At 50.2% G+C, this 27680-nt stretch overlaps 2 protein-coding genes across 4 annotated transcripts in view; both read right to left on the reverse strand.

Moving 5' to 3' along the window:
* Positions 1-7866, reverse strand: part of LOC142004601 (immunoglobulin superfamily member 1-like) — a 28158-nt gene extending 20292 nt beyond the window's left edge. The window contains exons 1-4 of the mRNA XM_074982221.1: positions 7507-7866; positions 7344-7382; positions 3937-4242; positions 2709-3097 (exon numbers count right to left, since the gene is read on the reverse strand). Coding sequence (XP_074838322.1) covers positions 2709-3097; positions 3937-4242; positions 7344-7382; positions 7507-7777 — 1005 coding nt within the window. The 5' untranslated portion in view covers positions 7778-7866. The remainder of the gene's footprint in view (positions 1-2708; positions 3098-3936; positions 4243-7343; positions 7383-7506) is intronic.
* A 3782-nt stretch (positions 7867-11648) lies between these two features.
* LOC142005027 (high affinity immunoglobulin epsilon receptor subunit alpha-like) lies at positions 11649-25721 on the reverse strand. 3 transcript variants are annotated; one of them, XM_074982706.1, is made up of 7 exons: positions 25581-25721; positions 25445-25483; positions 20472-20765; positions 16065-16364; positions 13274-13532; positions 12836-12937; positions 11649-11719 (listed from the first exon to the last, which is right to left on the reverse strand). In XM_074982706.1, exons 1-6 carry the CDS (start codon positions 25609-25611, stop codon positions 12877-12879), a joined length of 984 nt encoding a protein of 327 aa, XP_074838807.1. In that variant the 5' UTR covers positions 25612-25721; the 3' UTR covers positions 11649-11719; positions 12836-12876. The 3 variants fall into 3 exon arrangements, with proteins under 3 accessions (XP_074838807.1, XP_074838806.1, XP_074838808.1); XM_074982705.1 differs by having other exon boundaries at positions 13203-13532; positions 25581-25719; XM_074982707.1 differs by lacking the exon at positions 20472-20765 and having other exon boundaries at positions 13203-13532; positions 25581-25714.
* Positions 25722-27680: the final 1959 nt, after the last annotated feature.

A 27680-nucleotide genomic window follows, 5' to 3' on the forward strand; every position in this document is an offset into this window, starting at 1 on the left:
AGCCAGGACTATGAAAAGCCAGGACTTAAAAAACATCTAGGGATGGAGATTCCACCACCTCTTAGGTAACACTCCAGTGCTTCACCACCTCCTAGTGACATAGCTTTTCCGAATATCCAACTTACACCTCCCCCACTGTAACTTGAGACCATCGCTCCTCATTCTTCCACCTGTGACCACCGAGAACAGCCTCTCTCCATCCTCTGTAGAGCCCCCCTGCAGGAAGTTGGAGGCTGCTATTAAATCCCCCCCTCACTCTTCTCTTCTGCAAACTAAATAAGCCCAAATCCCTCAGTTTCTCCAGGTAGGTCATGTGCTCCAGCAGCCGGCTCATTTTGCTTGCCTTCCACTGGACCCTCTCAGATGCATCCACATCCTCTATTAGGGGGCCCCCGATCTGGACGCGATACTCCAGATGTGGCCTCGCCAGTCGTGAATAGAGGGGAATACCAACTGCTCTAGCTCTAATGGAAATCAACAAAGTGGCCACCCTACCCTGGGCAACAGCTGATGTCAGCTTCATGCAAATCACGTTGTTCTTCATATGCCAATTCATTAAATCCATGCAGATTTGTAAATCCACATTCCGTTGTTTAGGGCTGGTTTCTTTATTAAACTACCTCCGTAATCTGTTTCCATCATGGTTCCATAACTTTTTACGTAACCAATGGGTAGCCCCAGATCGAATTCCAGATGCTTCAGCTCCATGGATCCCTGCACCCCTAGGGCATAGCTGGCTGCTCCCAGCCCCTTCCTGAGCCTCGGCTGGGCAGGGGTTTGGCTCCAACTCCCAGGAGTGCTCGTTCTCCTCCAGCCAAGCAGTAAGGTGGGCTTTGGTGGATTTGCCATGAGGGAGCCTCTCCCCCTGCACAACGTCCGTTTTAAGGAGCTGGTATTATGGCGTTGCCATGGTTTGGGGAGGCCCCTGCAGAGTGCCAGCCCCCTTGGGGGTCTCTCCTCCCACGAGGGTTAGGTTGCAGGCCCCTCCACCTCTGGGAGCTGCAACTCACTGCCCTTCAGCACGCCTGGACCTCGCCAGCTGCCCTTCTTCTGCTGGCACCCGTCACTTACTGCCCTATTCCAGTCACTTCCTGAGTGAAGCAATTAAGGTCTCACTGAAGACCAGGTGGAACAAGGAGTCCTAGTGAAGTCAACTGGAGAATGCTGTTAAAGAAAATGCTATACCCTCTCGAGATGTAGGCACACCAGTACGCCATGTTAGATATGAAAGAGTTGAGAGGACAGAAAAAAAAAAATACTGAGCTCATGCTGAAGGTGAAAGAAGTGGGGATGTTCAGTCTAGAGAGAGGATACCTGGAAACAGGGTGACCATGTTCTAAGACGGCATTACGAACGTGACAGAGTCTTAAGTGTTCTTTGTGTCCACTGAAATTATCACAAGCCACACGAGGCCTTAATATGTGGCAACGGAAATGTAGGTTAGATATTAAGAGAAACTTGGCAACTTTAAGGACAATTAAACTGTGCTTAACTTGGCACAAATGGCTGTGGAATCTCTTTTCATTGGAGGTCTTTGAGAAAAGTTGGATCAACGCCCGTTGGGCTGATCTGAGTTCAGCAGCCTTCTTGGTACCTTCTGCCATGCTCTGGTCTCTGCCATCCATAGTTATGGCTAGCCAATGGACCCTCCCAGCCCAGCGTGAATTTATCCCAGATCATCTGCCCCGGAGTGTCTGATCCCATCCTTGAACATCCAGAGAAACAATGAGGGACATTTGACCCTTTAAAGACACATTCGCCAGCTGCTTACCATGTTAACGGGACTTACCAGCAACTTCAATTCAAAACACAGAACTGGGATGGTTTAGATTAAAATACATCAAGTTTATTCATTGTGGGTCGGGGACTAAGTGATGCCAAATGAAACAAAGCTAGGGAGGGTTACAGAAAGTCAGTGCAAACAGGAAGCTGGAAGGTTAAAACTCATAGGAAGACACGGACTGCGTTGACAGAGGTTTCATTACCTGATTACTCTAGGTACAGCCTGGCTGACTGGCTACCAGTTGAGATCTTCTAGTTTCTTGTTAGAGGGAATGTAACTGGGAGTTTTTTACCCCTCCATGATCCAGAAGAGCATACCACTATATTCAGAACCTCTCCCCATGCAAGCTTACATTTCACAGCCGGCCACGTTTCTCTCCAGACCCTGAGCATTTATAGTTACAGAGCAACCACATAAAGACATCACCTTCTGACACGGTGACATAGGCAGGAGGTGGGAGGTTATAGCAGGCTGCAACCTACAAGCACTTTGGGAACTCAGAACACTCGAAACAAAAAAGCAGTCCAGTAGCACCCAGAGGGGTGGGGAAGTCAAGAGTTAGATCAAACAAAGTATGTAAAAGTCCTTATAACGGGCCAGGTAATTGCTGTCCCTATTCAATATTCCAGCTGTGGCCTCACCAGTGCCAAATAGAGGGGAACAACCCCTTCTCTAGATCTGCTCAAAATACTCCTCCTAATGCACCCTAATATGCCGTTAGCCTTCTTCTCCATGTGTTATCTCCAGATCTGGGGTTCAATTAATTAACCCTCCTCAAGTGTTCAAATGTGATGTGCTTGGCTATCCTGGAGCCCAAAAGTAACACCAATTCCCTGCCTCGCATCCACCGCAAAAATCCCTCAGAGTATCCAGAGGTAGGGGCTGAAATTTACCCAGTGGATAGCCCTGAGTGGAACTTCATGACCCAGCTGTGTCTCACCTTGTACGGGGGCGGGTGAGATACCCTGCCATGGAGCCAGTGAACCAGAGGACCTCGGGGCGCCTCACCTTTCACTGCTATGGAGATGGGTTGACTGCTGTTGGAAGGGATCTCCCTCCCGAACTTTCTCTGCCTGTAATTACAGCTGTACTCTCCGGCCTGCGACTGAGAAATGTTAGAAAGATGAAACGAGCCCCTGTAACCGTCTTGAGGTAAGGCGAGTTCTGTGGAGCTGATGTCCTGGCCGCCCCTGAAGAACCACATCCCAGACACGCTGGGGGTCCCAGCTGCTGAACACGTCAGGGTCAGGTCCGCTCCTCTGGTATAGATCGACTTCTCTGGGAATGGGGTGAGTCTGGGAGCCTCGCCGGGCTCTGGAAAAAAGACGAGGAAGTCAGGGAGAAGACAGTTCCTGTTTGGGAGGCTGGTGACAAAGAGGAAGTGGGAGAGCTGGTGCGGGGCAGAGAGAGAAATCCTGGACTTTGACCCCAGCCAGTCCCAGCTCCTTGCCCAGGATCCACATCCCCATTGGGCTAGGCAGACACTCAGCAGGAAAGATCTCCGGTCTTTGGATTGGTTCCCATCACCAGGGTCAAGGCCCATGAGCAATGCCTGAGCAGCACCGTAGAAGAGGGTTGGGTGGTTAGACAGTGTTTCCTCTTCACTTCACGGGCTCTTCCCCTATTTCTTGGATCCAGCCAGCCCCACCTCTGTGCCAGGGATTCTTCAGTGTACGTGGGCTTGCAGAAGGCGGCCTGTGTGGCTGAGGATGGGTGTGTGAGAGACCTGCCCTCAGCAGGCTGGGATGAGGCTGCTTGTATCAAGGGCGAGTAAGCGTGGTGTTCCTCAGATCTCTGGGCACTGAGGGGACCCTCACAACTCACTCTCTGTTGGGGAGGTGCAGCTCTGTGAAGCTAAAGAATCCTGTGGAGATCTGCTCCCCACTTGGATCCATCACCTGCACCTCCTTGTGGGCATGACAAGGTACCGTTGACTAGAGGTGAGGTGCAGGAAGTCAAGGCAGAGACTATGTGGTGGTGGAGGATCTGGAGGGGCATAGAGTTGGGGACCACCACAAAGTGAGCAGGAGGTGAGGTAGGTGAGCAAAGTCCCTGACACACAAACCACCCGACCTCCCTGTCCAATACGACCTCTCTCAGGCTGACCGAGCGCAACAGCCTCTTTTCTTGGGGGGGTGGGGAGAAGGACTAACCTGCCACTGCTATGGAGATGGATTGGCTCCTATGCGATTTCTTCTCTTGGTCAGAAACGTTCGTCCAGAACTCACAGGTGTAATTTCCTTCGAGAAGTCCGGAAGCTCCTGACAGCTGAATCACATCGGTAAAACTGTTCATGCGTGTGGGGAGTTCCTTGAAGGGGCTTAGCTGTCCCTCCTTGAAGAACCGGAAGCCAGATACACTCGGTGCTCCAGCAGGTGAGCATGTCAGGGTCACGTTCTGTCCGCTGACGTATTTGGTCTGATGAGGGGACACAGTGAACTGGGGAGCTGGGAAAAGATCTGGAAAGACAAACACATCAGGAGAGGAGACGGTTCCTACTTGGGAGGCTGGTGACACAGAGGCAGAGGAAGAGCCAGTGAAGGGCAGAGGAGGGAGGATCCTGGATACAGATCCCAGCCAGCCCCAGTTCCATGTCCTGGAAACATGTCCCTATTGGGTCATGCAAACACTGAGCAGCAGAGATCTCCCTCTGCTGGGACACCAAATGAAATTAATGGGTAGCAGGTTTAAAACTAATCAAAGAATGTTCTTCTTCACTCGGCGCGTAGTTAACCTGTGGAACTCCTCGCCAGAGGAGGCTGTGAAGGCTGGGACTATAAGAGAGTTCAAAGAAGAGCTAGATAAATTCGTGGAGGTTAGGTCCATAAAAGGCTGTTATAGCCAGGGGGTAGGAATGGTGTCCCTGGCCTCTGATTGTCAGAGGCTGAAGATGGACGGCAGGAGACAAAATTGCTTGAAAATTGTCTTTGGTCCACCCCTTCTGGGGCACCTGGTACTGGCCACTGTTTGCAGACTGGATACTGAGCTAGATGGACCTTTGGTTTGAGGCTGTAATAGCCGTTCTTATGACCCCAGTGGGACAGTGTTCCCTGCGTGGTACCTCCAGCCCAGGGCCAGCTCAGCCTGCATGGACTGGGATTAGAGGGGGCTTGTACAATGGAGGCCAGGGGTGTCTCAGGGAGCTGTTCCCAGCAAGCACACATCAGATTTCCCTGCACTATGGGCAGGTGGTAGGTGACATCTCAGACCCCTGAGTAGCCATGGGTATGCACCAGCTGGGATCAGCCCATTGCCCTCCATTGGGATGTACCTCTGCACTGCATCTGGGGTGAGGGAGAAGAGAAGGCTGAGTGTTATAGATTCCTTCGTTCTCTTGGGGGTATCAAGAGATTCCCGTATTCTGCCACCCTCATTGCCAAGAGGGAATTCACCCAACAGTCAGCATCCAGAGCTTCCTAGAACGATGGGCCTGGAAGGGACCTCAGGAGGTCATCAAGTCCAGACCCCTGCCCAAAGTAGGATCAACTCTAATTAAATCATCCCAGCCAGGACTTTGTCAAGTCAGGGCTTAAAAATCTCCAGGGATGGAGATTCCACGGCCTCTCTGGGTAACACATTCCAGTGCTTCACCACCCTGCCGGGGAAAAAGCTTTTCCTCGTACCCATAGTACACCTCCCCCTCTGTAACTTCAGGCCATTGCTCCTTGTTCTGCCATCTACAGGCACGGGCAGAATTGTGGGGAGAACCAATCAGCCAACCCTCAGACCTACCCTGCATAAGACGATAAGAACGACTATACTGATCGGACCAAAGGTCCTCCTAGCTCCATGTCCTGTCTCACCAGGATTGGAGGTCCTGTCTTACCACAGTGGCCAATGTCAGGTGTTCCTGCAGTGAAGAAGAGAACAGATGACCTTCAGGTGAACCATCCCCCGTTACCCCTTCCCAGCTTCTGACACATGCCCATCTTTTCTAATAGCCATCGATGGACCTATCCTCCGAGAATTTATCTAGTGCTTCTTTGAACCCTGTTAAAGTCCTGGCCTTTGGCCCATTCTGCAGCCAGGAGTTCCACAGATTGATTGTGTGTTGCATGAATAAATACTTCCTTCTGCCTGTTCTAAACCTGTTGCCTATTAATTTCCTTTGGTGACTTCCTTATTCACTTTCTCCACACCACTCATGAGTTTGTAGACCTCTATCCATCTCCACTTACTCTCCTCTTTCCTAAACTGGAAAGTCCCAGGTTTTTTAATTCCTCCTCTTAGGGTAGCTGGTCCAAATCCCTAATCATTTGTTGAATCTGAGTAAACTCGGCCCTAAACTTTGGCTAAGCCTGTTTGCGTGCCTGAAGGTCCCAGAAGGGGTTGTGTAAGAAATAAAGAGGATGTTTACTTCTTTGTTTTTTTAAATTAAACGAACTAGCTGTCTCGGGAAGTATGCTCTTCATCTTCGTGTACGACCTTGCTTCCATAATTAGGTAGTTGTCTAAGTTGCTTATTTGAAACTGAGAAGCCTTTGCTGTATACCAACTATAAAAGCCTTGTAACTTGCCTGCTCGGGGGAGGGCCTCTCTTGACTTCACAGTCCGACTGACTGTGTGGGCTAGTGACGACTCTCCCAGCAGCTGCTGATTTTCTTTAATAAAGTTGCCTCTGGCAAATCTGAGATACACCCAATGTGAAGATTGTTTTCTTCCACACATTTTTTGTTGCCTTTTTCTGAATTTTTTTCCAGTGCCAAGATGTATTTGAGATGTGACCACATCTGCATGCCGAGAGATTGGGAATCTCCTTCCCTATAGGTTTTTAAATCCCCGCTTGACAAAGCCCTGGCTGGGATGATTTAATTGGGGTTGGCTCTGCTTTGGGCAGGACTCAATGACCTCCTGAGGTCCCTTCCAGCCCTAGGATTCTACGAAAGAGAACAGAGGAAGCTCAGCCAGGAGTGGGGAAGGAAAGTAGGGTGTTTCTCCACTAACCATGGATCTCTGCAGAGCCTGATGTTAGTATTACCCTGGGGTATTACCATTCACTATGAAATTTGAGAGCTGAGAAAACCTGGGCGGTTTTAATTAGTTCTATTTATTTTTCAACCTTTTTAAATATTATTTGCATTAATTAATTTACTCGCTAATATCTGCACCAGGGGCAGCTCAGGCTTCATCTTGGGTTCCAAAATTTCCACCAGGGACTGTGGAGGGTGGTGGTGGGGTGATCCCTGGATGTGGCTGGGCCAGCAGACCCACATGCCCTCCCGGAGGAGCTGTCTCTCGCCAGACTCTGGCTCTTGCCTGGGGCATGCCCCCACGTGAAGGCAAAGGGTGGATCCTGAGGAAGTCTCCAGGAAACAACATCTGACCTACGCCCCAGGCGTCCTTCCTTGCAACATCACTGGGGCTTGGAGACAAGCTTGTTTCAAGGAAACAAATGTGAAACCAAACTCTGTGTTTGATTCTGCCCAATGCAGCTCTGCGTTCCTATGACCCTGAGTAAAACCATAGCCACCCCAGAGAGGGGAGGGGGAAGAAGGAACATGTTTCGACTCCCCCCGACCCAAAAGACGTCCCTGTTCTGCAAAGACCGGAGACATCCTTACCTTCAGGGAACACAGGCCTGGGGAGAAGCTGGAGGGAAGCTGTAAGAGAAGGAGGTGGTGAGAGCTGTGGGGTGGGATGGAGAAGCAAAGAGGGCTGGAAGCTGGGAGGGGGGAAATCTCCAGACAAATACACAGGGGTTAGGGGCCAAGGGAGGTCACTTACCCAGCAAGGGCAGAAGGAGATTTAGATCCATGGCGAGCTGGTCACTCTGGGCTGGGAGCCAGGTTCTCAGCTCAGCTGCTGGTCCCGTCTGGGCACAGGGCGTGGAACACCCTCCGCTCTGAAGGAGGCAGAGGAAGCCACACCTTCCAGCGGGGAGGTCTTTGCTCAGCTCAGGGGCTGGAGAGACACCAGGGGCTGGTGCAGAGTCTGCATGACCAGGTCTTCTTATAACTACGTGCAGTGCGTTGCCCTTTGCCCCAAGAAATGTCATAGAATAATACGCTCCTTGGAGGTCATTGAGTCCAGCCCCTCACCCAAATCAGGATCAACCCCATCTAAATCATCCCAGCCAGGACTTTGTCAAGCCGGGGACTTAAAAACCTCTAGGGATGGAGATTCCACCACTTCTCAGTAACACATTCAAGTGCTTCATCACCCTCCTGGTGAAATAGGTTTCCCCCAATATCCAACCTAGACCTCCCCCACCGTAACTTCAGACCTTTGCTCCTTCTGCCATCTGTCACAGCCTCTCTCCGTCCTCTTTAGAGCCCCTCTTCAAGAAGCTGAAGGCTGCTACCAAATCGCCCCTCGCTCTTCTCTTCTGCAAACTTACGTCCGAATTCCTCAGCCTCTCCTCATAGGTCGTGTGCCCCAGCTCCCTCAGCATTTTGGTCGCCTTCCGTTGGACTCTCTGCAACGCGTCCACATCTTTCTGTACGGGGGAGCCCAGAACTGGATGCAATACTGATGTGGCCTCACCAATGCTGAATAGACGGGAATAATCACTTCTCTAGATCTGCTGGAAATGCTCCTCCTAACGCACCCCAAAGTGCCCTTAGCCTTTTTGGCTATAAGGACACACTGTTGACTCATATCCAGCCTCTCATCCACTGTAATCCCCAGGTCCTTTTCTTCTTCATTGCTACTTAGCCAGTCCGTCACCAGCCCCTAACAACGCTTGGGATTCTCCCGTCCCGAGTGCAGGACTCTGCACCGTCCTTGTTGAACCTCATCAGCTTGCGCTATTAAAGTCAGAAGCAGGCAGAGGAAGTTGTCTGAGCAGCTTTGTGGTTTTGTGGGGCAGCGGTTTTCTACTCCTCACCTCATTGCAGCAGCATGCTGGGTATTAGCTTCTCAGCCAGTTTCTGCCCACAAGCATCACCTTCCCACATCAGTTCCCAGTCCGGATGGTGACCCAACACCGTGACTTCTGCCTTGACCCTGCTCCCAGGTGGCTGGTATCCGACCTGAGCACCAGTCTCTGACAGGACCCCTATTTCTTGTAGTTGGCCATCAACTGTAGTGCCGAACCTCAGCTTCATTCCTCACCCAACTGCCTGATCTACCCACTGGACGAAGCAGGACTTGGCCCACAAAACTCATGCTCCAAAATATCTGTTAGTCTATAAGGTGCCACAGGACTTCTTGCTGTTTTTGAAGATACAGACTAACTCTATGACTTCCTGGATACTTGCCACGGGACCTGACTCCTGATCTGACTACAGGGCCAGGATGCCTGGTTCCTGGTCCAGAACTCACCGAGACTACAAGGCAAGAAGGGACCATTACGATCTCCAAGCCCCTTGCCGTGCACTCATGCAATAAGCCGAGAAAGTGGAGAGCTCAACCTTCCCTCAGTTCCTCCAGTGACCCACGTCCCACCAGGCAGGAGATGTTGTTTCCTTCCCAACCCACAGATGCCCTCAGTGAGACTTTGCAACTGTGATCACGTAGCACGTACCACTTCTGAGCCTGGCCGGTTTCATCAGAAGAGGAGGTAGATGGTAAGGGGGCTGTCTTGAGGTTGCCCCTTTCCTGGGAGAGGACAGGAAACCCCAACCTTCCTTGCTCCACCCAGGAGCCAAAGGAGAGCTATTCTCAGCTTAGTAAGTCAGCATTACCTGCAGACGAGACCAGCCAGGAAGAGCTCCCACAGGGAGTTCAGCCCTATTCCCCTCTGATTCTTCTCCAAGGGAGGTGTAGGCCACAAGTTGCCTCTGATCACAATCACCTCCCATCTTCTAGGCCCCCGGGGTTGGTTATTCAGAGGCTTCCAAGAAAGGAAGAGATGGTGTGGTGGGTGGCCAACCCCCAAGCCGCTTTTCCCACTCCTGTGCGGCGAGGCTGAGCTTTTCAGCTTAGGTTGTTTTTCAACTTTTGCCTCCCTGGAGGGCTGCAGATGCTGCAGGTAGAATTCTCTGTGCGTCCCCGGAGTGCAGGAAACCAGTCACCCTCGAGTTGCAAGGTCCCATGCCTCCAGTCTCATCCCCTGAGCAACTGGTTCCCTACGCTGGGGTCAGAACTGGGGTCCCTTAAGGGGAGCGTGTCCCATGTCCTGTTCTTTGCCCCCTGTGCCAGCCAGTCCCTACACAGGGGCCAGATTCAAAGTCATTCTTGAGGACAATTAACGAGTGTTTGTTAAAATGCTCACCAAATTCGACTTCATGATGAAACAGCTGTTTCAGAAGGAGCGCTCTCTCATGGCCATGCTTTGGGCTTGGATTCAGCACTCGATCATCATCCCATATGCACCCATAAGTCTGTCTGTCCATCCATCCTCACACACAGCCATTCGTCTGTCCATCCCCATATACACCATCCATCCATCCGTCCATCCATTCCCATGTGTACCCATCATTCTGTCTGTCCATCCCCAACGCTCCCATCCATCTGCCTATCCATCCCCACACACACCCATTTGTCTGCCTGTCCCTCTATCCCCATACATACCTGTCTGTCCATCCAACCCTGTACACACCCACCTGTCTGTCTGTCCCAACATGCGCCTATCTGTCTGTCCACCTATAGTGGAGAAACCCAGCCTTGGGCAGCAAGTAGACCTGTCTTGAAGCACTTTGACCGTCTCAGCACTGGCCTAGAAACCTGTAATATTACACCCTGGGTTTAGCAGGCCAATGCTCAAACCACCAAGATACCCCTCTATTGAGCTTCCCTCCGGGGTTTGGCGGATGGTCGGGTTAGCCAATGGTGGGAAAAGTGCCATCAGAAACCCAGTCAGGAGTTCGGGAAAAGGAACTGCAGCCGATTGTCCTTGACCCAAATGTGGGGGGATGCAGCCACAGCAGATGGTCACAGATGATCTCAGCGTAGACACCTTCCTTCCAAAGGGGCAGGGGTCTACATCCCACAATGTCTTCTATCTACACCCTACAGCTCATGGCTGCATGGAGGAGCTGCCAGCCAATACCGTGGTTGGGCTGCAGGACCAAAGTGGAGGATAGATTGGCCCAGCAGGGCTTCCTGCCTTCCGCAGGTGGCTACATGACCTTCCAGTCAGTGCTGCAGTGGACCAGGAGGGCAGGAAAGTAGATGGTCAGAGGCATGAGCCTGTACAGAGTTTAGTCTAGCAAGCTAGCACTCTGCTGTCTCAGATGGAGTGTTGGGGTCAGCCAGGGCCGCTTCTGGGGTGTTATGAAGTAGCAGGAGGTTCCACAGGTGGTGTGCGGCCAGTGGTTGTATGGTAGGAGGGATGTGGGTATCCTGAAGGCAACCAGACTTCTTGCCAGAGACGGAAACACGAGCAGCGACTGGTGCTGTGGTAAGTGTGTTACCTACAAAACAGGAGGCCACACAGTTGCGGTGAGGGAGCTTAATAGCTCACAGTGAGCAGCGGTAAACTGGGTAGCAGAGCGAAGATGATATCTCCTGAAAACACCACTTCTTTCCCCGACCAAGAATTAGAACCTAGGAGTCTCAGCTCCCAGCTGCTCCTTGTCTAGCTCACAAGACCCCACTGCCCTCCCACAGCTGGGGACAGAGCCTAGGTGTCCTGGTTCCCATCCCTCCTGCTGTAACCCAGGAGACCCCCATGAGCTCCCACAGCTGGGGCCAGAACCCAGGTGTCCCGGCTTCCAGCCCTCCTGCTGTAATTCAGGATACCCCGATAATCTGCCAGAGCTGGGGGTAAAGCCCAGATGTGGACTCCCAGCCTCCCCCTCCCCTGCGCTGATTCAGTACCCCCAACTTCTTTCACAGAACTGCATCCCTATTTGTCTAGAATCCCAGGTCCTCCCCTGCTCTAACCACTCAGCATGAAACCTGCAAAGGGTGTGGTGCAAAGTCTGGAGAATTCTTGGCCATGAGAATTCACCAAATGAACAAACTGTGTCTTGAAACAGAGACAGAACAGCCACCAGCCTTTTATTGATCCAAATTCCCCTGCCCGACTCTTCCCGAGTGCACCCTGCAGCCCCTGGGAACACAAATACAAGAAACAATGAGTATTATGTAGCCTTCTCTGCCCAATCACCCAGGGACCTTCAGCTACTGCTCTCCCGCCCTGCGGCTGGGACCTTCTAAACACCCTTCAGATAACCAGAGGCGGCTAAATCTGCACCTAGAGGCAGGAAAACTGGAGTGGAGGCTATGGGAGGGTTCACTATGGGGCAAGCTCTTCCTTAACTCTGCTCAGAGCCCCGTTCCCCTGAGCAGCCGCAGGGGGTGCCAGGCTCTAGAGATGAGCGGTGACCCTCCAGTCGATGGTGCTATCCATTTAGAGTTAGTGCCGACTCCAGCACGACAAGGAGGTGCTAGGTGCACTGGGGAGGCTCGTTAGCTGAGGCAGTCCCAGGGGAGTCATTTGTGACCCTGACATTGGAGCGTGCTGCTAAGGGGGTGCTTCGTTACTGGAGCAGCCATCTTCACCACACAAAGCCACGTTCACCTCTATTACTGGTGGTTCGGGATCCCCAGACCTTTTTTATTCATCACTTTCATCTCCCGACAATTCATCCTTCACAGACCAATGGATGCTGGAGTCTTCATTCCCCACCTCATGCATGGCTGTTGGATGGTCCTGCACCAAGTCCTAACTTTAGCTCTGACCCTCACCTCTTATTTCTGGTGGCTGCTCTAACCACTGGAAACACATCTTTCTCACTGGCACTAGGGTTCATAGAGTCATAGGGCCAGAAGGGACCTCAGGAGGTCATCTAGTCCAGCCTCCTGCTTCAGGCAGGATCAGCCCCCACTAAGTCATCCCAGCCAGGACCTTGTCAAGCCGGGACTTCAGAACCTCGAGAGATGGAGAATCCACCAACTCTCTCAGCAACGCATTCCAGTGCTTCACCTCCCTCCTGGTGAAGTAGTTTGTCCTAATATCCAACCTACACCTCTCCCTCTTTAGCATCAGGCCATGAGTTGTTTGCATCTGAGAGGGTTAGTGATGTCTCACTGGTTGCAGAATTCCCCTGTAAATCCACAGCTCTGAGCTGAGAGCTGAGGCAGCGTAGGGAAACTTTGAAGACCTCAGAAGACTTATATTCATGGGAATGGGCCATCTGTCAGAGCCGGAGCCTGGGCCACTCACCTGTCTGCTACAAGCAGCAGTGGGAGATGAGGAGAATGAGGCTATTGATGAAGAAGAAGGAAACACCCACCACTAGGAACCGAATCAGGAAAGCGTTGTCTGCTGTAGAGAGAGAAGAAAAAAGAATTCCTCCTGGGAAACGAGGCCATGAATTGTAAATGTGGCCGTCTGCTGCCTCCTACAGGAGGGATTGAGTCTCTCCCTCTGTGTGTGCATATGTGGGTGTTTGCTGTCCCCTGGCGGAGGAAATGCAACCAGCTCTGTTTGTGAGTGGTGCGGATAGCCACACCATTAAACAACAACATTGCCGTGACAATAGACTTCAGAGGTCTTTAACTTAGGAGACAGGAAACAGGAGTTTCCTCACCTACCACGGTGACGTTCACAGCCTGGCTTCTGGGGGACAGGGTCCATCTCTGGCATACTTTCTCCTCATACCTGCAGGTGAATTCCCCAGTGCTATCTGGACGGGCCCGTGGGATGCTGAGCACAGAGACATTCACGGAGCTGATCCCAGGGTCCATGGTGTTGAGAGGAGTGCGTGTGTTCTCGGGGACAAGCTCGACTCCATTCTTGTAGAAGCGGAATCTCCACTCCCCAGTGTGCCTGGGGGCTGAGCAGGTGATGAGCAGGGGGAGCCCTTCCTTAATCACTCCAGACGGGGGATCCATGCTCAGTGCCGGCTGCGAAGGAGGCTCTGAAGGCAACAGCAAAAGGAAGGAGTTAGAAGAAGCTTGTCTCATGGGACATGACCTGAGTAGAACATATTAGAGGTGACGTGGTTTTATTCAGTGAGACTTTTGGGCCCCTTGTACTCAAAAGCTTGACTATAAATAGCAATTTTTTCTGTACTGTTGTCTTCTCATTGCTATCAATACCGCCTAATGACCACGGAGACCTTCATCAAGGAAGGATCGATTGCATGGAGATGAACATACGTACTCATGGGGACCTTGATAAATTATCTAGCCCAGTCCACTGCATTCCCAGAGGGACCAACATTCACCCCTCGCTATACAAGCACAATTGGCTCCCAGTTTTCTGCTCGTAGGTGAGAACTCATACGTGGGACACTAAATTCCCATCACAAGACACGTAAAAGTCCGATTCGTTCCAAGTACACGTAATTCGGAGAAGACATGACAGCACGTGGCACTGCTCTTGAAAGACACGTGAACTTTGGGTGGGGGGGTGTTGGAGAGGGTTAAAGTCTGGGGGTGGTTTGGGGCCATGAGTGGGAGGGAAGGTTAAAACCTGGTGGTGGGTTGGGTCCATGGGACGGGCAGGAAGGGTTCAGACTGCTGCAGATTGGGTCCGTGGGGAGGGTTATGGCCATGGCATGTTGGGTCTGTGAGGCCAGCAGGGTTTCAGGCTGTGGCAGGTTGGTGGGGGAGGGGGGAGTTCATTCATCCAGTGAGCAAAGGTAGGTGTGTGTGTCCCTCTTTTAACAAGTACTCATAAGTAAAGTACTTGTTTAAATGAAGGATGAGTGTATCACCATCCTCTGCAGATTTTTTTAGTTTAGCCTGCCTTAGACAGGCCCCTCTAAGGATTGAGCACATAACCCTGGGTTTACAGGGCCAATGCAGTAACTGCTGGGCTACCCCCACAGCAATAGGGTATTTCAGCCCCACTCCCTATGGCCAGAAGGGCTCTAAGTTGGACAGTCCAACTGGGGTTCTGTAGTGAGATGGAGCAGCAATTAAGGTGGCCCCATTAGAAAACACCCATCTGGGGGACTATTGGAGGCCATGTGGCTGGGCACCAGCCCCCTATGGATCAGCCACGCTGCTAGAAATTGGCAAGGCCTGTTGTCACTCAGGCGACCATCTTGGGCTGTTTGGCTTAGTCTATTGTCTGTTTTGTCTGCTCTACTGTTGGCTGTTGGGTTGCCAGGGGCAGTAACTGTTTTGATCATTGGCCATAGTGCATGGCCACGTTGAGCAGCCAAAATGACGTTAGTAGCTGGATGACTATAATGGAAGGTTCAGTTTTGGCAGGCGAACCTAAATATCTGCTCTACAGTTTGGAACTTTCTATAGGCCATATTTATACAGGAGGTCAGACTAGCAGATCACAGAGGTTCTTTCTTGCCCCATAATCTATGAACCTTGGAGTGTCCATATTGTTGGGTGTTGCGTTGCCCTGTTGGCAGATGAGTTTCTATGATAGGTTTGATCATTGTCTATTTCAGGGCCAGCACCCCCCGGCAAGCACGCCGAGAGTGGTAGGTGAACTGATTTGGATCAGCTCAGCTCCATCCCTCCTTCCCCATGCACCTTGTTCAAAGGCATGCTGCCTATGGATTAATGGAAGACAAGCTAATGCTACCAATCTAAATGATGAGGCTTTGCATGTTAATTAATGTATTAATGAAGCTGTTATAAGTAGGACTATTAAGGACTTTAAAATGCGTCACTGGAACTTGGGCCGTATGCTGAGGTCAAAAGATCAAATTTCGGCACTCTGCCTCGGAAAAGTTGCTGATCTCTGGTCTATATTCAAAAACCAATGCTGGACAGCCATGTGCTTGGGCAACCATGATGGCAGTTGAGTTGCTGTGTTGAGTGACAGGGATCTGCCCATTGGTCATACAGGGAGATTACATTGAACAAACACATTGTTGACTGGGAGATGGTCACATTGGACTCCATTTGAAACAATGGAAGGCTTATTAGAATATTCAAAGAGGGGCAAGGACTCAGATCAGGGAATAATTTCTATCTGGTTCTAGGGAGGAAAGAGGAGAAAATACCCTCTGGAGAGAGGCTTATGAGAAGAAATGAGTTCTGCAGCGTCCTCTTCACCCCAATAACATGGTCTCACCCTACAGAGCTATGCTTACTCTGCTGGATGAGACATGGTCCCACTTAGTAACATTTGGTTCTGCAGATTTGTCATAATTAAAAATCTTCATGGAGACAGCTTTCAGCCAAGTTCTGATGGACCCCAGGCCAAGACCCATCAAAAACTTCCTGGCTTCCTTTCAGCTTGCACAACCAGTGTGGGCTCTAGCTTCTTGGTCAATGAAGAACTGAGACCTTGGAAGCTCAAGATCCCCTGGAGTTACAGATTCATTCCCTTCAAGGGATAACTTCAATATTTTTGTATTTTATTCCAAATTGGAATGAAATAAGATTTTGAGCTATGGAAAATCCACCATGACATGGGTTCATATTTTCTGACCATCTCCGTCAAAGAGGCAAGTGATGGTGGTGGGATGACTCACCCAGCACTGAAACAGAAACAGCTTCACTTTCCACTGAAAGTATCTCTTGTCCACGCATTGCGGTCCAGTATTTGCACGTATATGGCCCAGCATCATCCATGTGAAGTGAAAGGAAGACGTGTTTGGCTCCGCCATGTGGGTCAGGATCATAGGTGGAGACCTCCATGTTTCTTCTATTGTAGAATCTGTATCCCGTCACTTCTCCGAACTTGGGATCTATGCAGCTGAGCATCAGCTGTTCCCCCACCAGGTACTTGGCACAGGGTGGGTCCAGAGAGAGTGAGGTGGGTGGTGGTTTTTCTGGAACAGGAGCAAAGAGATTAGTGGAAAGAGGGTAACTAAGTGATACGTGATACACTGGTACAAAATAACCATTGAGCGATCCCCTACTCTTCTAATAGAGCAATGCGAGTTGAATCCTTTCCAATGGATGTAACTCAAGAGAAGCAGCGATGGGGGGCAACCATGAAATTATCTCTGAAAAAAGCTCATCCCCAGTTCCTATTCCTGAAGAACTTAATAGTGAAGATGGTAACAGAGAGGTAGTTGAGTTAGTCTGTATTCCATCAGAACAAAAAATAGCAGTCATGTAGCACTTTCAAGACTAACAAAATAACGTATTAGGTGATGAACTTTTGTGAGAGAGACAGACAGACAGACCTTCATAAACCTTAATCACCCACCAGGACAAGTAAAAAACAAAATCAGCAGGGCCTGGCAAATACCCAGAAACCAGCTACTCCAAAATAGGCCCAAAAAGCCACTAACAGAACACCACTCGTTATTACCTACAGCCCCCAACTCAAGCCGTTGCAATGCTTTGTTAAAGACCTACAACCTATCCTCAACCATGAGGCCACACTCCAGAAGGTCCTAGGTGACAGGCCTGTTGTCTCCTATGGACAACCTCCCAACCTTATGAAGATTTTCACTAGCAGCCACAGGCTATACCACACTATTACTAATCCTGGAACTTTTCCTTGCAACAAGCCCCATTGCCAACTCTATCCACATCTCTGTTCTGGAGATACCATTACTGAACCTAACCATCTAAATTACAGAAAAAATAATTAATTGGAGATCTGCTTCTCCTAGAACCGGAAGGGACCTCAAGAGATCTAGTCCAGTCTTCTGCCCTCTTGATGGGACCAAGCACCCTCCCTAACATCTATTTGTCCCAAACCCTAAATGGCATCCTCTAGGACTGAGCTTACAACCCTGGGTTTAGCAGGCCAATGCTCAAACCACTGAGGTATCCCTCCCCCTCCAATTTTTTCCCCCTCTTCTTCCCGTTTGCTGGAAAAAAAATCAAACAAAAACCACCATCAAGAGCAAACAGCAATGCTGCTTTCTTTCTTCATGCTCAGAAGAGAAAGTTTTAACACAGCCACATGGTTAGCAATCAGGGCATATTCTCCTGTTCCTCAACTAGTGTCATATATGCCATCATGTGCCAGCAATGACCACACGCTATGTATATAGGGCAAACTGCAAACACTCTTCACTAAAAAAATAGTCTACGTAGACTGAAGGATGCTACTACTACTACAAGGACTCTTTCACATACTTTGATGTTTGACCTAAGACTTACTTCCCCACCCCACACCCCACTTTCTCTTCTGGTTTGCCAACCTTTAACAATTTTTTGACCTCCGTGCTTTCCATACTGAGTCTGTTCCGGTAGGTCTGGAGATTTGAAGAAGTGGGTCTGTCCCACGAAAGCTCATCACCTAATACACTAATTTTGTTAGTCTTTAAAAGTGGAGGATCGGAAAAGCAGCCACAACTCTGTCCAGACTCAGCGAGAGAGTGTGGAACAACATCAAGTTGTACAACCACACCAAAATGCAAGTCTACAGAGCCTGCATCCTCAGCACCCTCCTTTACGACAGTGAGTCTTGGACCCTGTACGCCCGCCAGGGAAAGAGGCTGAACGTCTTCCACTTGCGCTGCCTCAGGCGCATCCTTGGAATATCATGGAAGGACAGAGTGCCCAACACCGCCGTCCTCGAGCAAGCTGGAATCCCAGCCATGCACACCCTCCTCAGGCAGCGTCGGCTCCGCTGGCTTGGCCACGTCCACAGGATGAACGATGGAAGGATTCCAAAAGACATCCTGTATGGTGAGCTAGCCTCTGGCAAAAGACCTCCCGGACGCCCCCCAGCTGCGCTACAAAGATGTCTGCAAGAGGGACCTCAGGGAGGTAGCCATCAAGCCAGACAGCTGGGAGGAGCTGGCAGACGATTGCAGCAGACGGAGGCGGGAACTACACAAGGGCCTTCAGAAGGGTGAGATGAGGATCAGACAGCTAGCAGAGGAGAAGCGAGCCCACAGAAAGCACAGTAAGGACCTGCCAGTCACCCACTACACACGCAACAGATGCAGCAAGGACTGTCACTCTCGTGTGAGTCTTCACAGTCACAGCCGACGCTGCAAATGATGATCCCAAATGGAATTACGAGGGGCGTGATCCATACTCTACGTAGACTGAAGGATGCCAACTACTATCTACTACTAAAGTGCTACCTGACTGCTTTTTTGCTTTTCTATCTTGGGATATCAGAGAGGGAGCCGAGTTAGTCTGTACCCTCAAAAACAATAAGAAGTTCTGTTGCGCCTTACAGGTTAATGGATATTTTGGAGCATCAACTTTCGTGGTCAAAGACCCGCTTCATCTCAAGATAGTTACCTATAAGACACCAGTAGATGGCATTCAAGAACACGCAACATTGTTCTTGGTAGGACTTTTCCACGGAATTTTTTTTCCTAGGGAGAACAGGACTTTTTTTTTCGTAAATAGGAAAAAAATAATTCCCAACGATGGATTTTTTTTATTTCTTGAAATTTCTCAAGAGGGGGGAAAAAATTGGAAACGAAACCTGAGGAATTTCCCCCCTCTCAAAAAAAAAATGGAAAAAAAACATGGATGAAGGTATCCAACGTTTGCTACCTTCTTGCTTTGGACAAAAGTTGAATAAAACTTTTCCAGACCCCAATGAATACTTTGATGGGAGCCTGTGAACAGTTGGGGGGAGATGATATGGGGGTCTGCAGATGCCTTGGAGGGGTGATTGGGGAGTCTGCATGAGGTTGGGAACACCTGTTATAAGGCAGAAGGCACTATCTGTGATCACATCCCCCAGGGGAAGGCAACATACGGCTGGCAGGTTGGATATGACCCACCAAGCCTTTTGGTCAGATGTGTGGTCTGCCCTCCCAGGCCCATAAGGCCGGTATAAAAACTGCTGTTGGTTCCTTCTAAGACTGCATGACCTTTGTAGGAGATGAGGAGGAAGACATGGAACACTACCCCCCACCCTCGGCATGATCATCGCATCCAACGGGAAACCAGCCAAGAGGAGCTGTACTCACTGGGCGAGGGGGTGTGGAGCAGCACACCAAGTCTCCCCCACCCACAAGAGGTGTGCGGTGCAGATCGGTACATGGAGGGAGCCTCCAGCTATTGCAGCAAGACAGGACCATTCCCCAGGTCCCTCCTGGGAGCCCTGGAGGTTAGTGCATCTTGGCCAGAGCCTGACTCTGGCACCCCCGCCCCTCCTTTTTCCCAGATTTCTGCTCCAGGTCATCACCACCTGCCTGTCCTGGGTCACTACCCAAACTTCCTGCAAGCTCTTACCCCTCCTACACACCTCTCCCACACCCACATCCACTGTACCCCAATCTTCTGTCCCCCAGGTCACAACCCCCACCTTCACCCAAATGCCCTCTCCAAACTCACCGTCCTATCCACTACCCTGAGCTCCATTCTGCACCCAGCCACCATCCCAGTCCCACGCCCCCTCCATAGACGAGTGCAGCCCTTGACCACTGACCAAAATCTTGGAGTGCCCCTGCATCAAAATTTATTGCCCACCCTGATCTACCCTGATCTTCTGGGAGGATGATGCAGTCCAGAGAGGCCCACATGATCATTGTCCATAAAACCCATATTTTGTGGTGGAGGTAGAGGACAAACTACTTTTCCAAGTCCCAGTAAGAACTGAAGTGAAAACGTCTCACTGGGAACGTCATGGCTCTAATCTCTGAATAATCAGATAATCCTGGGGCTGGAAGGGACCTGAGGAGGTCATCAAGTCCAGACTCCTGCTTAAACCTCAACTAAATCATCCCAACCTGGTCCCTTTCTGCTGCACTGCTACTTTACCAGTCAGTCCCCAGCCTGCAACAATGCTTGAGTTTTTTTCTGTCCCAGGTGCAGGACTCTGCACTTCTCCTTGTTGAACCTCAGATTTCTTTTGGCCCAATCCTCCAATTTATCCAGGTCACTCTGGACCCTGTCCCTACCCTCCACTCTTGCTACCTCTCCCCCTTGCTTAGGGTCATCCACAAGTTTGCTGAGGGTTCAATCGTCACAAGAAAAAACTCCATCTAACAACAGGAGCTCACCATGGACATTTATGGTGACGGGATCACTCAGTTGGGATGGAGCCTTCTGCCCAGCTGCCAGGTACCGACAGCGGTAGGATCCCGAGCTGCGCACATTTAGACTAGGCAGATGATAGGTCTGGGGATGCTGACTTTGGGTCTGCTTGGATGCCACTTCATCTCCATCTTTTAAAAACTGCAGTTGTGTAGCTTGGTGACCTTTGGGTACTGAGCATGTGAAGGTAACAGAGTCTCCCATGAGGTATGAGGAATATTTTGGGTTCACAGACAGCAATGGCATTGGGGAAGCATCACCTGGAAGCAGAAAGTGGTTGAATAATAATATTACCTAGCGCTGTTCATCAGCCCCTCTCCAAGAACAAAGTCATAGAATCATAGTATCACAGGGTTGGAAGAGGCCACAGGTGGTCATCAAATCCAAGCGCCTGGTAAAAGCTGGACTAATCCCAACTAAATCATTCCAGACAGGGCTTTGTCAAGATGGGACTTAAAAACCTCCAGGGATGGAGATCCCACCACCTCTCTAGGCAACGCATCCCAGTGCTTCGCCACCCTCCTGCTGAAATAGTTTTCCCTAATATCCAACCTAGACCATCTCCTCTGCAACTTCAGACCGTTGCTCCTTGTTCTGCTGTCTGTCACCACTGAGAACAGCCTCTCTCCATCCTCTTTAGCGCTCCCCTTCAGGATGATGAAGGCTGTTATCAAATCACCCCTCTCTCTTCTCTTCTGCAAACTAAAGCAGCCCAAATCCCTCAGCTACTCCTTGTAAGTCACGCGCTGCAGCTCCCCAAATTATTTTTGTCATCTTCCACTGGACCCTGTCCAATGCATCCACATCTGGGACCAGGACTACAGTTGTAGCCTCACCAATGCTGAATAAGGGGGAATAATCATTTCTCTAGAGCGGCTGGAAATGTCCCTCCTAATGCAGCCCAGTATGCTGTTAGACTTTTGAGGCATAACTGGGAATCTCAGACTGGATTAGAGAGGTTGGTGTCCCCGATTCAGGAAGTAAGGTGCCAAATTGAAGAAGGGTCTGAGAAGAGCTACAAGAAAGTGAAGCATGAGACACGCAAGGATCTTAATCAATTTACCAAAAAGAGCTGGTTAAGGGGGGATTTATTTACAGATGTCAGCATCTACTGGGGGACCAAAAACATAACCAAAGGTCCCCCAGTAGGTGCTGACATCTGTAAATAAATCCCCCCTTAACCAGCTCTTTTTGGTAAATTGATTAAGATCCTTGCGTGTCTCATGCTTCACTTTCTTGTAGCTCTTCTCAGACCCTTCTTCAATTTGGCACCCTGCTTCCTGAATCAGGGACACCAACCTCTCTCATCTCTCTAGAGGACAACGGTTTGAGAAGATCTAATAGCTGGAGCCAAACAGATTCAGCCGAGCAAAGAGGTGCAACTTTTGACCAAGCAGGAAGATTAGCATTGGCACAAATGGCCAAGGGCAACCCATCTCTGGCTGTTTTTAATATTGAGATTTGATTTTTCTTCTGCAAGCTCTGCTCCAGTTCAATTAATTCAGAGATATTTCCCAGCCTGTGTTACAGAGGTGGCCCTACCAGCTGATCATATCTTTGAGAGAATACGTCTGTCAGTCTGCCTGGCTGCTCAAGACCTCCTGAACCGTAAGTTAGGGCCACCAAATTTGGGATGCAGCTTCCTCCTCTCCTAACTTAAAGCAAGGTCAGGGTTTGTGCCAGGAGAATGGGATGTGCCTGGAATGGAATGGTGTCCATGAAACCAGAGAGAAAAGGGACAATCACCAGGCAGGTGAAAGGAGCTGGCTAGGGGCTCCCTCACTCCCTCCAGAACTCCCCCCACCCCTGAGACTCCCACCCTACAGGTGCCCTTTTGAGCAGATGGAAAGACAGAAGCCTCACCCCTATTTGTATGGGAACATTTCTAGCCATTCCCCTTCCTCAGGGAGTGTGGTGGAAGTGCACAGTTTGCTGAATTCCTCACTCTGCCTGATGGGGCAGAGGAACCTGGACTTGGCCAAGTTGGGGGACATGCACCTCTCCCCAGAACCGTGCCTACTGGTGCTGCAGTGGCCATGGAGAAGTGCTTCTCACCTGGCCCCAAGCTGGCGCAGTAACAGAGGACGGGGTTGATCTCTCTCCCCACAGCAGGCTGCATACCGAACTCCCCCTCTCAATCACACAGCTATGGTTTAAAGAAGCATGCGTGCCCTTGCGGCCAAGGCAGCTCATGGCATAGTGGGGCACATTAGGAGGAACATTTCCAGAAGCTGTAAGAAGGGGAATAAAAACCTCACTTTCTCACAAGGCCTCAAAACCATCACGTCACCCATGCTCCCAGCCGCTAGCCTGTTGCTCAGATTTTCAATTCACACATTTCTGGGAGAGTTTGGATTTTCTTCACAGTTCAGGAGTGGGGAAAAAAATGTCCAAGTGCCACCAAACCTCACACAATGGCCCTGGCCTGCTATATCTGCCCACCCATGGAATCGTTAGCTGTGATTGCTCCAGACACCAGCATATTAATGACCTGGATTTCACCCTCAGCAAGGTTTGTGGATGACGCTAAGCTAGAGGGATAGGCAGATACACTGGAGGGTAGGGAGAGGATCCCCAGTGACCTGAATAAATTGGAGGATTGAGCCAAAAAGAAGTCTGATGCAGTTCAGCAAGGACAAGCGTAGAGTCCTGCACTTGGGATGGAAGAATCCTAAGCATTGTTATAGGCTGGGGACTGACCGGCTAAGTAGCAGTGCAGCGGAAAGGGACCTATGGGTTATGGTGGATGAAAGGCTGTATATATGAGTCAACAGTGTGCCCTTGTAGCCAAGACGACGAACGGCATACTAGGGCGCATTAGGAGCAGCATTTCCAGAAGACCAGGGGAGATTATTGTCCCCCTCTATCCGGCACTGGTGAGGCTACATTTGGAATATTGTACCCAGTTTTGGGCCCCGCAGTACAGAAAGGATGTGAACGTGCTGGAGCAGGTTCAGCAGAAGGCAACAAAAATGATCGAAAGGCTGGGGCACATGACCTGTCAGGAGAGGCTGAGGGATTTGAGCTGTTCTAGTTTCCAGAAGAGAAGACCTAGGGGTGATTTAATAGCAGCCTTCAGTGTCCTGAAGGGGAGCGCCAAAGAGGATGGAGAGAAACTGTTCCCTGTGGCGACAAATGGCAGAACAAGGAGCAATGGTCTGAAGTTACAGAATGAGAGGGGTAGGTTGGATATTAGGAAAAACTACTTCCCCAGGCGGGTGGTGAAGCACTGGACTGCGTTGCCTAGAGAGGTGGTGGATTCTCCATCTCAGGAGATTTAAGTCCCAGCTTGACAAGGTCCTGGCTGGGATGACTTAGCTGGGGTTGATCCTGCTTGAAGCAGGGGGCTGGACTAGATGACCTCCTGAGGTCCCTTCCAGCCCTAGGATTCTTTAATTCTACGCTCAGCGGCTGATGGGTGAATCACATAACTGCTTGCTTTGAGAGGTGTTTCCCCATATTAGCAGAGGGGCTGAATTCACCCAGTTAAACGCCTTTTCTGGAAAGAAGACATTCTGTTCCTGCAGCTCGGTTACCACAGCCCACAGAGGAAACGCGTTAAACAATATGCAAATAAGGCTCTCCTGCTGGGGTGCAGTCATGGAGAAAAGCTCCTCCATGTATTGCATTCACTACTCAGCTTCATCTCTTAATCTAGCTGTGGGTGGGACTAAGAAGAAGAAATGTGGTACAACGCGTTCCGAGGCAACACGTCCCTTCCTCAGCCCTGCCCTGAGACGTGGGGGCCAGCGGAGTAGAGGAGGGGCTCTTTCCCCACACACAAACAAAGCCTGCGGTTAACCAACAGAACTCCCAACCACAGGAAGTTCCAGAAGCCAAGTGTTAGCAAGATTCAAAGCGGGGCGAGACCTTTATGCAATTACAAGAGCATCTGAGTGTTAGTCTTAATCTCAACCATTGATGAGCAGTTCCCCATGGGAAAGGGTGGGTCAGGGTTACAAGAACTATCATAGATTATATGATCTGTAGAAGACTAATCCAGCATTACTTGGCCCTTAATTCAACTAATTTCGTTTTTTCCCCTAAAAATTAAACGAAAACCATAGAATTATACTATCCTGGGGCTGGAAGAGAGCTCAGGAGGTAATGGAGTCCAGCCTCCTGCCTACAGCAAGATCAACCCCAACTAAATCATGCCAGCCAGGGCTTTGTCAAGACAGGACTTCAGAACTTCTAAGGATGGAGATACCACCACCTGTCTAGGTAACTCATTCCAGTATTTCACCAGGAGGGCGGTGAAACAGTTTTTCCTAATATCTGACCTAGATATCTCCCATTGTGACTTGAGACCACTGCTCTTTGTTCTGCCATCTGTCACCACTGAGAACAGCCCCTCCCCATCCTCTTTGTAATCCCCCTTCTGTAAGTTGATGGCTGCTACCAAATCACCACTCAACTCTTCTCTTCTGCAAGCTAAGGGGCCCAGATCCCTCAGCCTCTCCTCATAGGTCATGTGCTCCAGCCTCCTCATCATTTTGGTTGCCCTCTGTTGAACTCTCTCCAATGCATCCACTTCCTTTCTGTAATGGGGGGCCCAGAAGTTGATGCAACGCTGTAGATGTGACCTCACCAGTGCCGAATAGAGGGGAGCAACCACTTCTCTAGATCTGCTAGAAATGCTCCTCCTAATGCACCCCAATATGCCATTCGCCTTCTTGGCTACAAACACACTGTTTACTTATATCCAGCCTCTCATCCACTGTAATCCCCAGGTTCTTTTTTGCCGCGCTGCTACTTAGCTAGTCCGTCCTCGGCCTGTAACAATGCTTGGGTTTCTTCCATCCCAAAGGCAGGACTCTGCACTTGTCCTGGGTGACCTCCAAGGACCTTGATTTCTACAGGGGACTTTGAGCCACCATCTGGCATGGACATGGGCTCTGGGTAGACAACCCCTTTCTCCTTTAGGAGATAATGTTACCTGCAATGGTTTCTGGCCAGGGGAAGATCTGGAGACAGGCTGGAAGAGAAAAAAAAAATAGAAGGAGTGAAAGCTCCTGATGGGGGAAGTGTATAGAGATCAGGATAGACCAACGGGGCTGAGGGAGGTCACTTACCCAGCACGGGCAGAAGAAGATTCAGCGCCATGAAAGGCTGGTGGCTCAGGATCTGGTCCTCAGCTCTGACACCGATGCTGTCTCCTCACTGCATATTACAAACATGAGCCTTCTGTATGCCCCTCTGGCTGGAAAAGGAGAAGCAAAGCCAAGCATCTGGCTTCCCCTCGGAAATGAGGAAACCTAGGCCAGCCAGCTGCCAATGAAGCACCATCTCATGTGATGCCTTGAGATGAGCCAATCCTCCCTTCTGGTCTGACAGGCTGGAATGGGCTACAATCTTCCTCACTTCCTTCACCAAGCTCCGAGCGGACCTCCCACAGAAACACTCCAGCCAGAGTCCATCAGGTTGGGCTGGGATATCACAGGAAGCAAATCCCATATCCCATTCTCCTCACCCAGAGGACAGGCTGCAGTGACCCCTACTGCCCCCTTCGGGGCCAGCGCTGGCAGAGTTCAGAGGCTCCCTCGGTGAAGCTGGTTCAATTGTTTGGCCTTAGAGCTGTCTTCTGTCACAGGGGTGTGTTTTAACCTGTATGGACTGCTGCTTCATTCCTGGTCTCAAAAGGACATCCTGTGGCGAGGAGTCCCAGAGGTTAATACTGCACTGTGTGTTTTCTTTTAACAGGTGACTCTTTCTGTTGTTAAAGAGGAGCCTAAAGGATTTAATGTGTCTGGGTGGGAGTGTGTTGACTTCTGCCCAAGAAGGACACGTGTTCCTCTGATTAAGGGTCTGTCACTTGTGTGTTACCCTGAAGGTTGTCTCCCTTTCTCAACACAAAAACGAGGAGCCAAAAGTGTGATTCCAGAACAAAATGAAGTGTGTTAAGGATTAATTTACAGCCTCTGAGAAGGGGAAAGCTTTAACAAACAGCAATCAATTACATCAAAGACACATGGGTGAAACACTTTCCCCAATAGACATGAAGCCCAGATCCACCACAGTTACCCTGGACAACCAATGTGGTAAGTAGACCTGAACGTAGAGACCTGATCTTGCAGGCTGATAGGTGACTTCCATCAGAGAAGCGGGTGCTCAGGACTCGAGGGAGTTCTCAGGGAGGATCAATGAGGAGTCCCTCATTGGTGGATTCACTGAGAGGGCAGCTGATGGTCCGAGCTTCCAGGTATGTAAGGTGGGGGTGTGGAATTATGATCTCCTTCCTTGGCAAGCAGCAGACGGACAGTCAACGTGTTGCAGCAACGAAGGGTCCTGTGGCACCTTATAGACTAACAGAAAAGTTTAGAGCATGAGCTTTTGTGAGTTAACTCACTTCTTCAGATGCTGGTCCTGGAAATCTGCAAGGCCAGGTATAAATAGGCCAGAGCAAGGCTGGGGATAACGAGGTTAGCTCAGTCAGGCAGGCTGAGTTGTATTGTCATCAGTAGATCTGGAGGTGTGAACTCCAAGAGAGGGGAAGCTGCTTTTGTATTTAGCCAGCCATTCACAGTCTTTGTTTAATCCTGAGCTGAGGGTATTGAATTTGCAGATGAATTGTAGCTCAGCAATTTCTCTTTGGAGTCTGTTATTGAAATTTCTTTGCTGCAGGATAGCTACTTTTAAATCTGCTACTGTGTGTCCTGGGAGATTGAAGTGCTCTCCTACGGGTTTTTGTATATTGCCATTTCTGATATCTGATTTGTGTGCATTTATTCTTTTACGTAGAGACTGTCCAGTTTGTCCGATGTCTATAGCAGAGGGGCATTGCTGGCACATGATGGCATAAATTATATTGGTAGGTGTGCAGCTGAATGAACCCACAATGGTGTGGCTGATCTGGTTAGGTCCTGTAATGATGTTGCTGGTGTGTATATGTGGGCAGAGCTGGCAACGAGGTTTGTTGCATGGATGGGTCCCGGAGATAGAGTGACTGTGGTGCTGTGTATAGTTGCTGGTGAGGATTTGCTTCAGGTTGGCAAGTTGTCTGTGGGCAAGGACTGGTCTGCCTCCCAAGGCCTGTGAAAGTGGGGGATCATTGTCCAGGATGGGTTGTAGATCCCTGATGATGCGCTGTAGAGGTTTTAGCTGAGGACTGTAGGTGATGGCTAGTGGTGTTCTGTTGGTTTCTCTCTTGGGCTTGTCCTGTAGCAGGAGGCTTC

The sequence above is a fragment of the Carettochelys insculpta genome, chromosome 32 (assembly GCF_033958435.1).
Source record: "Carettochelys insculpta isolate YL-2023 chromosome 32, ASM3395843v1, whole genome shotgun sequence".
NCBI lineage: Eukaryota > Metazoa > Chordata > Testudines > Carettochelyidae > Carettochelys > Carettochelys insculpta.